The 15,368-nt window shown below is 47.3% G+C and overlaps 1 protein-coding gene across 1 annotated transcript in view; it reads left to right on the top strand.

The window, feature by feature from the left end:
* The first annotated feature begins 2,974 nt into the window (after positions 1-2,974).
* The window catches only part of ACTN3 (actinin alpha 3), a 46,773-nt gene continuing 34,379 nt past the window's right edge, over positions 2,975-15,368 (top strand). The window contains exon 1 of the mRNA XM_035099438.3: positions 2,975-3,332. Coding sequence (XP_034955329.1) covers positions 3,198-3,332 — 135 coding nt within the window. The 5' untranslated portion in view covers positions 2,975-3,197. The remainder of the gene's footprint in view (positions 3,333-15,368) is intronic.

The following is a 15,368-nucleotide window of genomic DNA, read 5'->3' on the forward strand; positions in this document are numbered from 1 at the left end:
AAAAAGAGGTTAAACCTCTTTGGAATCTGTCCCAAATGTGGGTTCATCGCCTATCCCAGACAGGAGAGGACGAATGAGTCTTTTGCAGGGCTGTTTTCCTGCCCCCTAGAAATGTCACCTAGGCTGGTTCTCCCATTGCCCTGTGCTAATAGGGCTGGTTTTTAGCTCGGTGAGAGACACATAATCATTTCGTCCACGCTAATGCGCTTGGAGCTTATTGCTTGCAGATGAGCGTGGAGAGGTGACGCTTTTAAATTTTGAGGGAGGGAGGGGGCTTATTCGTTCTGGTTTCAGCACGATGGAAAGGATTATCGCCCTTCTGTCAGAAGAAGATTGCTTATACGTTTCCGAGCACAGTTCAAAGTGTTGGTGCTGACCTTTAAAGCCCTAAATGGCCTCGGTCCAGTATACCTGAAGGAGTGTCTCCACCCCCATCGTTCTGCCCGGACACTGAGGTCCAGTACCGAGGGCCTTCTGATGGTTCCCTCGTTGCGAGAAGCCAAGTTGCGGGGAACCAGGCAGAGGGCCTTCTCGGTGGTGGCGCCTGTCCTGTGGAACGCCCTCCCATCAGATGTCAAAGAGAAAAACAGCTACCAGATTTTTAGAAAACATCTGAAGGCAGCCCTGTTTAGGGAGGCTTTTAATGTTTAATTGTTTTATTTCATTTTTCTGTTGTAAGCCGCCCAGAGTGGCTGGGGAAACCCAGCCAGATGGGCGAGGTATAAATTATTATTATTATTATTATTATTATTATTATTATTATTATTATTATTATTAGCTACCGGAGGTGTCAACATTAACTTGCAAGGCCCTAAATGATGTAGGACCCAAATACTGGAAGAAGGGCCTCTACTTATCCAGGCTTGTTGAGCTTGGCAGAGGAGGAGCGTGTTGGGTGAAGCCTGCTAGAGCCTTCTCTGTGGTGGCACCTTGCCTATGAAACTCCCTTTCCTTGGTACTACAATTGGCTTCTTCATTATGCTATGAGTTTGGGGGAGAGGAAGTAGGCTGTATGCAAGACCTTTCTACCCCTGGACCCAGCAAGTGTTGAAATATAAGCCAGGTTAGCTTCCTGTGTTGAGGTGATAGCCTGGGAGATGGGCCATTAAGGGAAACAAATGAAAAGGTGAGACTAGCTTGTGAAGACAAAGCCCAGTGTTTGGAGCAGAGTTTGCACTGGTGAAGTAAAGCAGCAAGCTGGAGAGAGAGTCAGGGTAAAGTTTGAGAGCAATGTTAAATTTCTGTTTGAATCCAAGGCTGCGGCTATGGGAGAAATAAGACGCTTTTGGGGTGTTAATGCTGTGAACCCCTCCATCATATATATGTGTAAATAAATCATATATCATAAAGACGTCACAGCCTCTGTTGTGTCTCACTCCAAAAGGAAACATGAAATCTGGGTAAGCATCTGGATAAGACCCCGGGGATCTTGCACCACGCAGAGATTGGGGTGGCATGCAACAATTATTTGGTTGCTGCACTTTTTTTAAACCAGGCTTTTGGAGGGGATTTGTTTTATTTATTTATTGAGAGATTTCTAGACCAGAAGTGGTCACAAAATAAGGTAAAATAAAGACATAGAATCGTAGAGCTGGAAGGTATCACGAGGGTCATCTAGCCCTGCAACCCCCTGCAAAGCGGGAATCTTTTGCCCAATGTGGGTCTCGATCCCACAATCCTGAGATTAAGAGTCTCATGCTCTTACTGACTGAGCTATATTAGCATCACAAGGTTTATTAATGTCGAGAAAACCAACCATGAAATAATGCCCATGACTGTGTTGTTAATTTTGCTTGTATTTTAATATAAGTTTTAATTTGTTAGCCATTGCTACCGGGTATTACTGGGATGGTATTGCTTTAATGTATTGATTTTGGAGCATAAACTGCACTGGGATTGCAACTGATGAGGTTGCAACTTAATGAATAGTTATATAAATAAGAAGGGTGATGCAATGGCCCTTTCAGGACCACTTTTCATATCCCAAATGTTCAGCATAACTTCTTTTTCAGTACCAGGACTCCAGTCCCGGAACATGCAAAGCAGTGGTGAAAAGGATATTGCATCTGGACATTTCTGCCTGGTTAGAGCATACCGCTGATAGCGCCAAGGTTGCCGGTTCAATCCCCATATGGGACAGTTGCATATTCCTGCATTGCAGGTCTTGATACTCAGGGTCCCTTCCAACTCTACAATTCTATTACTCTATGCACGGGGCCTTTCTTCCACTACTGAAAAACTCAAAAGAAGCAAGCAAGGCTCCAGCCTTGAGCCCATTGCCTTTTCTTCTGGAAAACAACTTTACTATGCAGTTTTCAGTGTGTGCTTGGGAAACCAAGGAACACCCCAAGGTCACAGGAGTCCATCTAGGAACCTTTTGCTCATTTTTCTATTACACCAGTAACAACTCTGTGAAGCAGCCTAGGGAGAGAGAGAGAGAGAGAGAGAGAGAGAGAGAGAGAGAGAGAGAGAGAGAGAGAGAGAGAGAGAGAGACCCAAGGTCACCCAGGAAGCTTCATGGCTTAGTGGGGATTGGAACCCAGGTCCAAACACGACCCCAAGTGTTTGGACCTTGCTTCCTTCCCAAAACAGAGTCTCACAAAACCTTTTCTTCATAGGACATATATTTATTCTTGAAGCAGATGGCATCCAAGGAATTTTTCCTGGTATCTCAGTAGGAACTGATCGAAATAACCCCACCCCACCACCCATGAACCTCGGACACATTTGGACCAAATAAGAACCAGTTTCCACCTTTCCCTCAATCCTTCCTCCGTCCAGCAAGGCTGGTGTCAGACGTGGGCTTCCCCACACCTTGGTGGGGCTATTTCTCCTTTAAGAGCCCACCGGCTGTGCTTTAAAGGGGGGGTCCTTGGCTTGCCAGCAGCTGTCTTCACCCCCATCTGGTTGGTAGGGACATGTGTGCTGTCCCCTCCCCTTGGCCTTTTTAAGATGGAACCTGATCCCCCCTCCCAGGGCTGATAATACTTATTGAGGACTGGTCACGTGGGCTGGTTTTGACAGGTGCAGCTGCAAAGCAGGCAGACAACCACCACACAGCCTGAAGAGTCTTGGGGGGAGCCTTGTCCTCCGACAGGAGCTGAGGGGAGCAAAAGGGAAAGAAGGGGGCTGCTGCAGAGCGTGAGGGAGAGCAAGAGAGGAGAGAGGAAAGGGGGCGCAAGAAGGCAGAAGGCAACATGTCGACCACACACATAGAGACCCACGTCCAGTACAACCACTCGTACATGATGACGGAGGACTACATGGCACAGGAAGAAGACTGGGACCGCGACATGCTGCTCGACCCAGCCTGGGAGAAGCAACAGCGAAAGGTAGGGGGACAGGGGATAAGAGACGGGGTGGGCAGGCTTGGACCAAGGACCAGGCCGTAGCGGACTTTCTGTCACCAGGAGAGGCGTCAAGTATGGTCACGCCGCCAACTTTTTACCAAGGCACGTTTTGCTTTGTTGGTTCTGTGTTTCTGTTTGGTTCCCGTGCTTTTTTTTTTTTAAAAAAAGAAAGGTGGCAATGTTGCATTCACATATATTTAAATAAGTTATTGTGTGGCTAGAGAGTGATTGAAAAAAAAATCCCATATAGCTGCTAAAAACGCAGAGGGCAGCTCTCCACAGATGTCAGTCTGAATAGGACAACCCTGCACGGTTGTTTTATTTCCTGAGGCACCAGTAAAAGATTGCAAGGGGTTCCAGGGCGCCCCTTTCCCTTGTGGGGCGGCGGAAGGCCTTGGGTGGGCCTCAATGGAAATGATGGAAGATGGGCATCAATGCTTCCCAAATTTAATTGGTTTCTGTCACGATGGAAGCACTATGACCTCCTCGAGCAGGCTGGTGCTGATGGAAGTGGTAGCCCCAAACAGCTGGAAGGCGGGGGGTGGAGAAATTTACTCCTAGTGTGTGAGGAGGTCTTTGCTTCTCCGGAATGAATCGTTACCCCCCAAAGACTGTGCTTTCTTTCGTGTTTGCCGCCCGATTCTGCACCATGTTGAGGTTCTTGAGAACCCAGCGGGCCTGTAAACTTACAAGCAGGCAGTGCAGTGCAGGCAGGGGAGGGGGCAGCCCCTTGGAGCCAGCTGCCACCCCAGAGAGCATCTGATGCCGTTGGCTGCAGCTGTTCCTTGCCATCACCCAGATCCTTATCCTATATGGAACCACAAGTGACATTTTGGGCAGAGTACGTCAGAAGAGACTCGCACCAGGGCCAGGGGTGGGTCCAGAAAGAAAGGGGGGAAGGAGAGTATATGTCAGTGCAGAGGCATCTACCGAGGGCCTGGGCTGCGTCTGAGCTATGCCTGGAATGATGGAGACCCAAGGGAGAGGGAAAGGAATCGGCTAAATATATCCGTGCGTGGCAGTGGGGAACATGTCCTAAGCTAAGCTTTGAAATAATACCACAGATGGGGGAATGTCCTAATCGCAAATGTTCAGAGGCGGAACAACCCTAGGCCCTTTCTCCACCTTGGCAGCCTAACTCAGGGCTGCATTCTGCTGCTGCGCCTCTTGGCGCCTTCAGTTCTGAGTGCAGAAAAAGCGCCAGGTCTGCAGGTGCAAAGAGAGATCAGACTCGTTCACCCCATTGTCAAAAGAAAAGCATCTGCGTAAGCCTTTCAGTGCCCCACCCAGAGAAAACTGCTCTAAGACTTGCATCAAAGGCTGACGTTGTGTTGGGGCTTATCTCTTCCCATCCCAACGCTACCGCAACTGAAAAATCCACATGTGACGACGCTGCTCTGGGCTGGGAAGGAGGCAATTCACAAGCCCTGTATTATAAGAACAGTAGCTAAAGGGCCCTTTGGCTCTGCCTTCTCTGCAACTCTTAAACGTAGAAGAACCGCTCTGCAAGCCCATGTGAGCTACCAAGGAGACCATCATTTGCCCAGCTCCTGTGACCACTATGATCAAAGGGATTCAAGCACATTCTGCAATTAAAACACCGCGAGTCAACAAGTCCATGTTTCTAAAATCAAGCTGAACTGCTTGCAGTTAGGAAAGTGACGGGGAAATCATAGATTGTAGAATTGTAGAGTTGGAAGGGACCCTCAGGGCCACCTGGCCCAATACCCTGTGATGCAGGAATCCTGCCTACAGTCATCCCTGAATGGGCTCGAAGCACCAACCTTCTGGTTGACAGTCAGACACACTGACCCATTGCACCACTGGTCCACTTTGAAATAGTGCAAAAAATGATCGATAATCAGGAAGAAGTATAATCTTAAGGCAAACAATTCAGAACAAATGCTCAATAAAAAGCAGGCATTGCATAACTTCAATGTAAGCTTGCCGCAAGGAAATTAGGACGACTGTTCAATAAGCGGGTCATCTCGAAGTGCCCATAGATTTCCCCCCTTAACCTCCTCCCCCTTGACACAGAGAAAGGCTAATCACAAGTATCAATCCACTGCTTCAGTCATGTGCCAAGTGACACCCCCCCCCCAAGTCTGCCTCATCCAGAAAAACATTAACTCACTGTCTTCCAGGTGTGCCCACTTAAATTCTCACAGGTTTCCACGTAATGTATTCTTACTGTGTTCTGCACCCTAAACAGACACAAAGAAGGCACTCACTGTCATTGATTGGTAGGTCCAAAGTACGCGAGTCCAATCCAGAGAATAAAGTGCTAGATTTGAGCTCTGGGTTAAATTCTTGCTTTGTTTCCACATGGACTGAGGTGGCATCTTGTTCTGGCTCTCAGCCTCAATTCCCCAATTGTTAAAATAGAGGAAAGAACGGTCTGCCTCATAGAACTGTTGTTGTGCAAGTGAACCAAGCCTTGCTGCATGTTAAATGTGTAATGCAGAAATGGCTATGTGGAGGAACAAATGGCACGTAATTGTCCAAGATTATAACATTTTTTCCCTCCTATCTATCTATCTATCTATCTATCTATCTATCTATCTATCGGGACACGGGTTGCGCTGTGGGTTAAACCACAGAGCCTAGGCCTTGCCAATCAGAAGGTCGGCGTTCCAATCCCCGTACCGGGGTGAGCTCCCGTTGCTTGGTCCCAGCTCCTGCCAACCTAGCAGTTCGAAAGCACATCAAAGTGCAAGTAGATAAATAGGTACCGCTACAGCGGGAAGGTAAACGGCGTTTCCGTGTGCTGCTCTGGTTCGCCAGAAGCAGCTTAGTCATGCTGGCCACATGACCTGGAAGCTGTACGCCGGCTCCCTCGGCCAATAATGCGAGATGAGCGCCGCAACCCCAGAGTCAGTCACGACTGGAGCTAACAATCAGGGGTCCCTTTACCTTTATCTATCTATCTATCTATCTATCTATCTATCTATCTATCTATCTATCTATCTATCATCTACCTACCTACTTTGAAGGAAACCCTTGGTGGGGGATACTGTGTTGTAATTTCTGCTCCTAAGTAGGATTTAGAGAGTGAACAATGCTTATCTAGGCACAAGTCATTTCAGATTCTGGACTTAATTGTTTTATGAGAGGGGGGGTTGTCCCTGTCTTAAGAAAGTAGTAACTTACTTCAATATGCAATAATCCAGCTCTGCTGTGTTCATCCTGCACATTTTTCTGGATCAGGGGCAGTTAGCAAGTAAATTGGGGCTGTGGTACCTCAAGGATATCCCTTCCTCTCAGATCATGTTCTGTGCCAAATAACATTTGCAACATCAACAAGCGAAAGGGTAATGGCCTAGTTTGGTTCAAGTTCATGGGGAAGGCTGTAGTTCATTGGTAGAGTGTCTGCTGTGGATGCAAACAGCCCCTGGTTTCATCCTTGGTGTGTCCAGGTGAAAACTCTTGTCTGCTGCCAGTCAGTGGTAGATAATACTGAGCAAGATGGACCACATATCCACTTTTCTATATCTCTTTAATGACAGAGACAGTGAGGATTTTTTACACAGTATTTGATTGGCATTTTCGTATTAAGAGTTAAGGACAGAGCCTCTCCCGCTATGTTGGGGGACTCAAACCTAAGTGGCTTGAGACCTCCTGATCACACTAGATTTATGACCATGTTGCTCATTGCTAAGGCTGAATTAGCCTTAGGAACGAGCTAAATTTCATGTTACAGTTCCTCCAGGCTGAGAAGTCCTTTTCCATTGCTTCTGGCTTTGAGGGGGGAACTATCAGATCCAATTCATCCCCAGGGTCATGGTAAGTCTGAGAGGGTCTGTTTAATCTACCAGCAGGCAAATGCTAGCTGAACATCTCCCTTGGTTAAAACGTCAGCTATGGCCTCCCTAAATGACTCAGACTGGCCTTTCCCAGGGGTTTCTGCTGGGCTGTCTAACCCTGCACTTTTGAGGCCTGGGCACCGTTCCCACTTATCTCATTGCTGACAGTATTTCCACACCTGTTCCTTTGGGCCTGCGACATGGCTGATCCTGCAGCCACTGCAGTGTCGGGGAAAACCAGAAGAGAGAGGAAGACCTCATGACAAAGTTGCACACCATCCTTGGACACCAGCCGCTACTTAGAGCGGAACAGGATTCCCAGTAGGTTTTGAGCATCACATGAGATAAGAGGGAGCACATGTTTCTGGGGATGGGCTGCTTGGTCCCATGTCCATCTCCACCATTGGGGGCAGCGTGCCTCTGAATACCATTGACTGGGAATCACAAGTGGGAAGATTAGCTGTTGCACTCAGGTCCTCGCATTGGCATCTGGTTGGTCAGTGTGAGAAAAGGATGCTGGACGACATGGGCATTGGGGCTGATCCAGCAGCCAGACTCTTCTGGTGTTCTCGCTGATTTCAGCAGGTTCATGTGAAGTTCCTACAGGCTGGTCTCCTTCCCCAAACTGGAAAATTTTGCACCTTCAGCTTTGCTCCTCTTTCACAAAGCCATGTGTATGCTAGGGAAACACATGCAGTTAATGAGATTGTGGCAAACTTTGCAACAGGGGTAAAATCACTGAGGTTTCCAGATGGATCAAGGTTTTGGGCCAAGGCTAAGCTGCTGTCCTATTCTTGGGTGGGTGAGAACCCTGTTCTATTTTTTGCAGCATTTCCTGCAGCGCTTGTTCCCAATGGATGGCTGATGCTTTTGGGAAAGGCATTCTTGTAGCCCAGTGGCCCAGCTGCATGCAGAAACCCTTGGGTTAAACTTAAATCCTTGGCATTTCCAGGTAGAGCTGGAAGAGAAGCCTGCCTGAAACCTTGGAGAGCTCCTGCCAGTCTGTGTGGACATATTGAGATAATGGCAGCTTCCTGTGTTCCTGTGCTGAACTAACCAACCTCACATGATTAAATGCTCCCACTCTCTCACACATACTCCTGTTTGAAGCAGCTTTTCACTTTAGATTGGGATCTACTGGTAGATTTCCAAATCAATTGCAGTAGATTGGCAAACTCAGTGGTTTAACTCAGGGACAGGCAACATGGCGCCCCCCCCCCAGATTTCCCGGACAACAACTCCTATCATGCTGGTTGAGGGTGATGTTGTTGTCTACAACATGTGGTGGGCACCATGTTGACCGCCCTTGCTTTAAGAGCAGCACCAGCAAAAAGCCTTTTCTTCACTCCTGTTGAATTCAAGAAAGCTTATGGAAAAACAGGAGTGGATTTACGTGCGAGCTCCAGTTCTGCTCCTGAAAGCAAATCCTTGGGCCGAGCGCATGCACTTGGAAGCACCTTCCTGTGGGTCCCTACATCCGCCTTGCTGAGCCACAGAATCCTAGTGAAAAACAAAATAGACCCCGCCAGCCTATATTTCCCCCACCCAATGGTGGTGTGTCGTCCACTTTTATGCCCCACTTGCATGAATATCCATCCAACGACGAGTCATAGTAAGGCAGAGAGAAAAGGACTGAACACAGCTCCGTGTCCAAACAGGGATTTGGGGAATATGGATCTCCTGCAAAAAAATCCCAATGTCCCTCCCTGGCCATGCTGAATGTGCTTTAATGCAGGCGAATGAGACGTAGCTGCCGCCTGCCAATTAAGGAAGGCAGTAACTCCACGCCTGTTGAGTTGTTCAGATTCGAACTGGCAAAGAGGACCCGGTGTGAACAAGAACACAGAGGCCATCTCCCCCCCTTGCAAACGATCACCCCTGAGAAAATCAACTTTCTCCTCCTCCTCCCTCCCTGGGAGCTTCTTCCTCCCCATCCAGCTTTACTGATATGGGATTGTTCCTCTGCTCCTGCAGGGAGCCAGGGACACCCTTTCCTGCTGATGCGAGAGATCTGTGGGGGTGGTTTCACAGCAATGGGGTATCGGGTAGCTGCTGCTGTTCCAGATGCCTTGCCCTTATAAGGCTGCTTCTAAAAACTGCCCGGTGCCTGTGCTCCCTGCAAGGAGGCAAGGAGATGAGCTAATGGCAGTATTTTGGAAGAGGGCAGAACTTATTTAGGGTACAAGAAGGGTCTTCCTCTGCCCCCACCCTTCATGAGAGATGGATGGGCAGGCGGATGGCAAGGCCAGGCCTCCTCAAGAACAAAGTACTGTAGCTATTTAAAGAGGCTTCCATGGCTGGGGGCTATGATTCATTGGCTGGATGGAGTGGTTCAATTTGTTGGGAGGTTGACTAGTCCCAGTGGCGTAGTGTGTGGGGGGGGGGCTGGGGCCCCGGGAGCAAATTTCTGAGAGGGCACAACCAGTGCCTCCTTTTCCTTGTGGCCTTTGGAAGGGTGCGCCCCACACCTGGGCTGGCCAAGAGGAAAAGGGGGGGTGGAGGAACCCACCGGGGGGGGGGGAGGAAGAGGAAGGTGGGAAAGCACTGTGAGGGCCTGCCCTCTCCCCCAGAATTACTTTAGATTCCTGTCATGACTTTTCAGCTCTCGTTTGAAAAACGAGAAAACATGTAGGCTTCTTCTTCTGTGGAACATCTACATGTGACATCCATTGGGATTCTTGAGGGATCCAATCTTTCCAAATTCTGATGCAAACAGAACCTTCTGAATCAGTGTGCGGATCAGAACATAACTGAATTTCAGCTCAGAAACATGCGAAAGTGCATTTTTAAACGTATATTTTATGATAAAACACACCTGTAATTCTGTTTTTTAAGAAAATACACAAATACATATTTAAGTACAATTGTTTGTGCTGTTGTTTTTCGATGCATATTAATTTGGAAACAAGATGACTAGATTCACAAATGAACATGTGAAACTGAAAGGGAGAAGAATAAACTGACCTGTGCACCCCACCAGGGGCTGACTTTGTGGGCCAGTAGGAGGTCCACCAGATGGTCTATTTATTGAGCACTCATCCCAATTTGCTTGCCAGGGTGTTCGTTAGTCATTTTTTCACACACACCCCTCTATATATATATGACCCTGCCAGGTATTAAGATTCTCAGGTGAGCACCATCTCTTGTTCCCATCACCATCAGAGGCATAGTTGCGGTGACACCAAAGAGAGAGCCTTTGCTGTGGCTGCTCCCATGTTATGGTGTTCCCTCCCAAGAGAGGTTAGACTGGCTCCATCTTTGTTATCCTTTCTGCAGCAGGCCAAGCCTGTCCTGTTCAGAGAGGACTTTGAAAACCAAGCTGCAGACAGTGTTGACAGTCCTCCTGTCAGGGCACACTGTACTTTAATGCTAGTTTCAAATGTGTTTTAATGGATTTTAACTATTGTCTTTAACTTGTTGTTTTATCACTTTGTACTTGTTACAGGTAGGTAGCCGTGTTGGTCTGAGTCGAAGCAAAATAAAAAAATTCCTTCAGTAGCACCTTAAAGACCAACTAAGTTTTTATTTTGGTATGAGCTTTCGTGTGTATGCACACTTCTTCAGATACACTTGAAACAGAAGAGTCAGACCCTTATACAGAGGGTGGTGGGGGTGGGTGGGAATGGGTGATGGTCTGATGGGAGTAGTAAACCTGTAGATGGCTGTTAACGACTGCTGATGACTGCAATTGGTCCTGCGGGGGGAAAAGCAAGGGCTGAGGTGCTAAAGAAAGCTTGATCATGCATAATGAGATAAGAATCCAAGAGAAGTTGCTGAATTGGAACTCATTACCAAGCTTAAAACCATGGAGCCACCTGGGATGAACAAAGACATTGGATTCTTATCTCATTATGCATGATCAAGCTTTCTTTAGCGCCTCAGCCCTTGCTTTTCCCCCCGCAGGACCAATTGCAGTCATCAGCAGTCATTAACAGCCATCTACAGGTTTACCACTCCCATCAGCCCAACACCCATTCCCACCCCCCCACCACCACCCTCTGTATTTACATAAGGGTCTGACTCTTCTGTTTCAAGTGTATCTGAAGAAGTGTGCATGCACACGAAAGCTCATACCAAAATAAAAACTTGGTTGGTCTTTAAGGTGCTACTGAAGGAATTTTTTTTATTTCACTTTGTACTTGATAATGATGTTTTTAAATGCTGAAAGCCGCCTTGAACCCGTTTGGGAGAAAGGAGGGATATCAATACATTAAATAAATAAATGCATTTCCCAAACACTTTCCAAACCATTTGTTGCGCTGCAAACAAACCAGAAGGAAATGCTCCCTAAAGACTGGAATTAGTGTGATATTTTTCTAGAAAAAATAAGTGCTGGAACTCACCATGAACACCTCTTAGAATGGCAATGGCGCTCACCTGAGAGGTGCCAGAAAAGGAGTTCTGGAGAGTTCTGACTGAAAAAAAGCTCTGACTGGAATGAATTTGGATGAATGCTGCCTTGTCGGGAGGAGCCCACAACATTTGGACATGTGAAAAAAATCTGCTCAACAACTTAGTATTGATCCACATATTAGTCCCGAGAGGTGTGGATGAGGAAACTTTGTACAGTACAGGAATCCTCAAGCATCTCTAAGTGGTGGTACGCTCGCAATATACAAAACTGCCTAGTGAATCCGTTCCACGCAGACACTTTTGAGCACTGAAGGGAAGGAGAGTCCACCTCTGACCCTCTCCTCGGGGCCCTGAACCCTCTGCTTTCAATTTCATCATCTCTTGGCTTCCGCAAGCAATGCACACTGAATGGGTTTGTCATGTGGGCTCCTGCCAGCTCTGTTAAGCCTAGTAAACAGGGGTAGTGAATCTGGCAGGGCCATTCCAGACCTCTGTTGCCAAAAGCACCTGTGAGGAGATGCACTCTCGTGAGGCTGCAAATAGCTTTCCATTGTGAGTGCCAGACACACATCATACTGGGTGGAGTACCGTTTGGCAAACGTACAATCTGGGCCAAAGCCAGAACAATAGTCACACAAAGGATGTGATAAACACTAAGCATCCCAACCACTTTACTCGAACTATTTGAGAGCAGAAAGACAAACCGCATGGCGTCTTGCTGAGTAACAACAACAACACGCTTAATATGTAAACTCCCTAAGCGGTTTATATAAAACACAGTAAGATCATTTTTGAAAAATCTGTTTTACAAACAATATAACCAAGAAAAACATAGAACGTCCCTCAATGCCAGTTGCATACCCTCCAACATTCCTCTGATGAAAATAGGAACGTCCTATTCCATTATTATTATTATTATTATTATTATTATTATTATTATTATTATACCCCACCCATCTGACTGTGTTGCCCCAGCCACTCTGGGCAGCTTCCAAACATAGATAACAACATAAGAAACATTAAAAAACCTTCCCTATACAGGCCTGCCTTTAGGTGGCTCAGTATCACAAAACTCCACACACACACCCCAGAATTTCTCTGATGAGAATAGCGATGTCCTAAGGAAAAGTGGGACATTCTGGGATCAAATCAGAAACAGGAATGGCTACTGTAAATCCAGAACTGTCCGTGGAAAATAGGGACACTTGCAGGGTCTGCAGTTGCTGGCAACCACTGTTGCACTCAGATCACACACACCATATGTTTAAAGAACATGGCTCTCCCCCAAAGAATCCTGGGACCTGAAGTTTACCTCTCACAGAGCAACCATTCCTCACCCTCTTAACAAACTACAGTGCCCAGGATTCTTTGGGGGAAGCCATGTGCTTTCAATATACGTGATCTAAATCAGTTTTGTGACTGGCCTGAAGAAAGCAAATGAGTTTCAGAGCCAAGGGGGGATTTGAACCTGGGTTTTCTCAGATGTAGTCCAGAACACTAACAAACCACACTGAACTAGTGTAGGAAATGAAAAAGCAGGTGCTCTTTGTGATATCTCTGCGTACACTGCCAGGAGGTACCAGACCCATACTGTCTACATCAGGCATCCCCAAACTTCAGCCCTCCAGATGTTTTGGACTACAATTCCCATCTTCCCCGACCACTGGTCCTGTTAGCTAGGGATCATGGGAATTGTAGGCCAAAACATCTGGAGGGCCGCAGTTTGGGGATGCCTGGTCTACATGTTTCAAAAAATTTCTGCATCGGGGGGGGGAGAGCTTTTTTTAAGCTCAAGGGCCACATTCCCTTCTAGGTAACGTTCTGGGGGCCAAGTACCAACAGTGGGCGGGGCCAGAGGCAAAAGCAACCAGAGCAATGAATGAGGATTTTAATTTTGCTTAGTAAGGGGCGGATCTACTATGAAACTAACGAAGGTTCAGCTTCAGGGCCCCTAATCCGTGAGGGGCCCCACAAGTGACTTAAGTTCACATTGCTTTTAAAAAAAATCAGGTCTAGTATGTATTTCCACAATCCCAAAGTTTGAGAGTCAGTACCACAGATGCTGTAAAGGTGACTTTGACACGGGAGATAATCCAGGACAGCAATTTTAAGTAAAATCAGATATGTTGTTGTTGTTGTTGTTGTTGTTGTTGTTTAATGTTGTGCTGGGGTAACAGTGGTTGCCCCGACCTTGTTGCTGATTGCGAAGGGGCACCCATAACATTTCAAGTTTCAGGGCCCCAAAAATGTTGGCCCACTGCTGAGGCCAGCTTCTACACATTCCCTAGCCTCTATCCTGGTAACCATTGTTGGAGTTCAAGGACAACTTCCAGCCAATAATTTCAAGAAGATTATAAAGCTGGGCCCAGAGTGCCAGGTTGCCCCCCCAGATTGTACGCATGTGTGACAATGTGCAAATGGTGAGCATGCACATCATCTGCTCTTGCGCATGCGCAACGCACACTGGGCCCTCTCAACATAGAGGGGCTCTGGTCCCTTTCCAACAAATATTAAGGGGGCCGGAAACACACCAGCCCCCAAGAGTTGGCGCACCTGGCAGGCCCAGTGAATGGTGTAGCCTGGGAAAGGCCAGAGGACCAGAGAGAGAGGCCTAGTTTCTGCTTGGGAAATGGAGACCAGTGGGATCCAGCAAATGATAGCCTGCAGCCTGACCCTGCAAGCCCAAGTCTCATTGAGGCAATCCTTACCTGTTGTGCATGGCTGGGTCCGTATCCATGCCAGTTCAGAAATCCCTAAGTGTGAATGAGAACTTATTCTTGTCTAGTGGCGCTGTCAGAAACATCTAATGCCTGTTTGCTCTGGCTTCTAGATGTGCCTTGGCAAGGGCGTACCCACCACGGGGCAAGTTAGGGCAGCTGCCCTACTCTAGAAGCCAGCTGCCCCCCCCCCTTGGCATCTGAAACATCTTTCAAGCCCGATCTGCTGGAACCTTCACAAACACTGTCTTTTGCAGATTGCTCAGTCTCCTGTGTATGCACATGCACAGCCATTTTAGAGCAACAACTCCAAGTTGGGAGTGCTCAGTCCAATGTACTCTTCCTCTCCCGGGTTGAGCTCTAAAACCCCACATTTACATTACTGTAAAATGAGCCTGTTTGATCAGGCCAATCCAGCAGAATACCCGCCAACTGTCCCAGAAAAAAACAGGACATCCCATGTTTTCGTGCAAGATCATAATAGCCATTTGGGTGCCATGTTCTTGTGTTGCAATCACACACACCCAAAAAAGTGCTTTTTTCGGGGCAAGATCATTGTGTGGGTCATGTGATTTGCCTAGGAGTGCATCCCTGGTGTTTGGTCTGAAAAAGTTGGAGGGTATGCAGCAGTGTGCTCTCTCACAGTAGCCACTGGCCAACTAGATGCCTGTGGGAAACCCATAAGATGGACCCATAAGCACAAGAAGCTTCTCCCCTCCTGGTGTTTCCATCAACTGGTATTCAGAAGCATGGCTGCCTCTGAACATGGAGGTGGAGCATAGCCATTGTGGCTATTAATTTTAAAGTCATTCAGGTTAGTGGCCATCCCGCCTCCTGTGGGAGGGAGTTCCATAGCTTAACTTATGTGCTGTGTGATGAAGGATTTTTATTTGTCCTGAATCTTCCAAATAACTGCAGCAAAATCAGCCTGGGGACCCTCTTCAGACAAGTCTTTTATTGCAGGTTTATTCCGCAACATGTTCTTGGCACAATAATTAGTGGTGGATTGAGTCTGCTTAAGTTTGTTCAGTGACACTTCCCTGATGCTGCCACATTATAATGCCACATTATTGCCATTATTTAAGGCATCAAAAGTGGGACAAAAATTACCCAGAACATTTGTGGTACTGTATTAGAAAGTCACA

This window comes from Zootoca vivipara, chromosome 16, assembly GCF_965207765.1.
Source record: "Zootoca vivipara chromosome 16, rZooViv2.hap1.1, whole genome shotgun sequence".
In the NCBI taxonomy this organism is placed as follows: domain Eukaryota; kingdom Metazoa; phylum Chordata; class Lepidosauria; order Squamata; family Lacertidae; genus Zootoca; species Zootoca vivipara.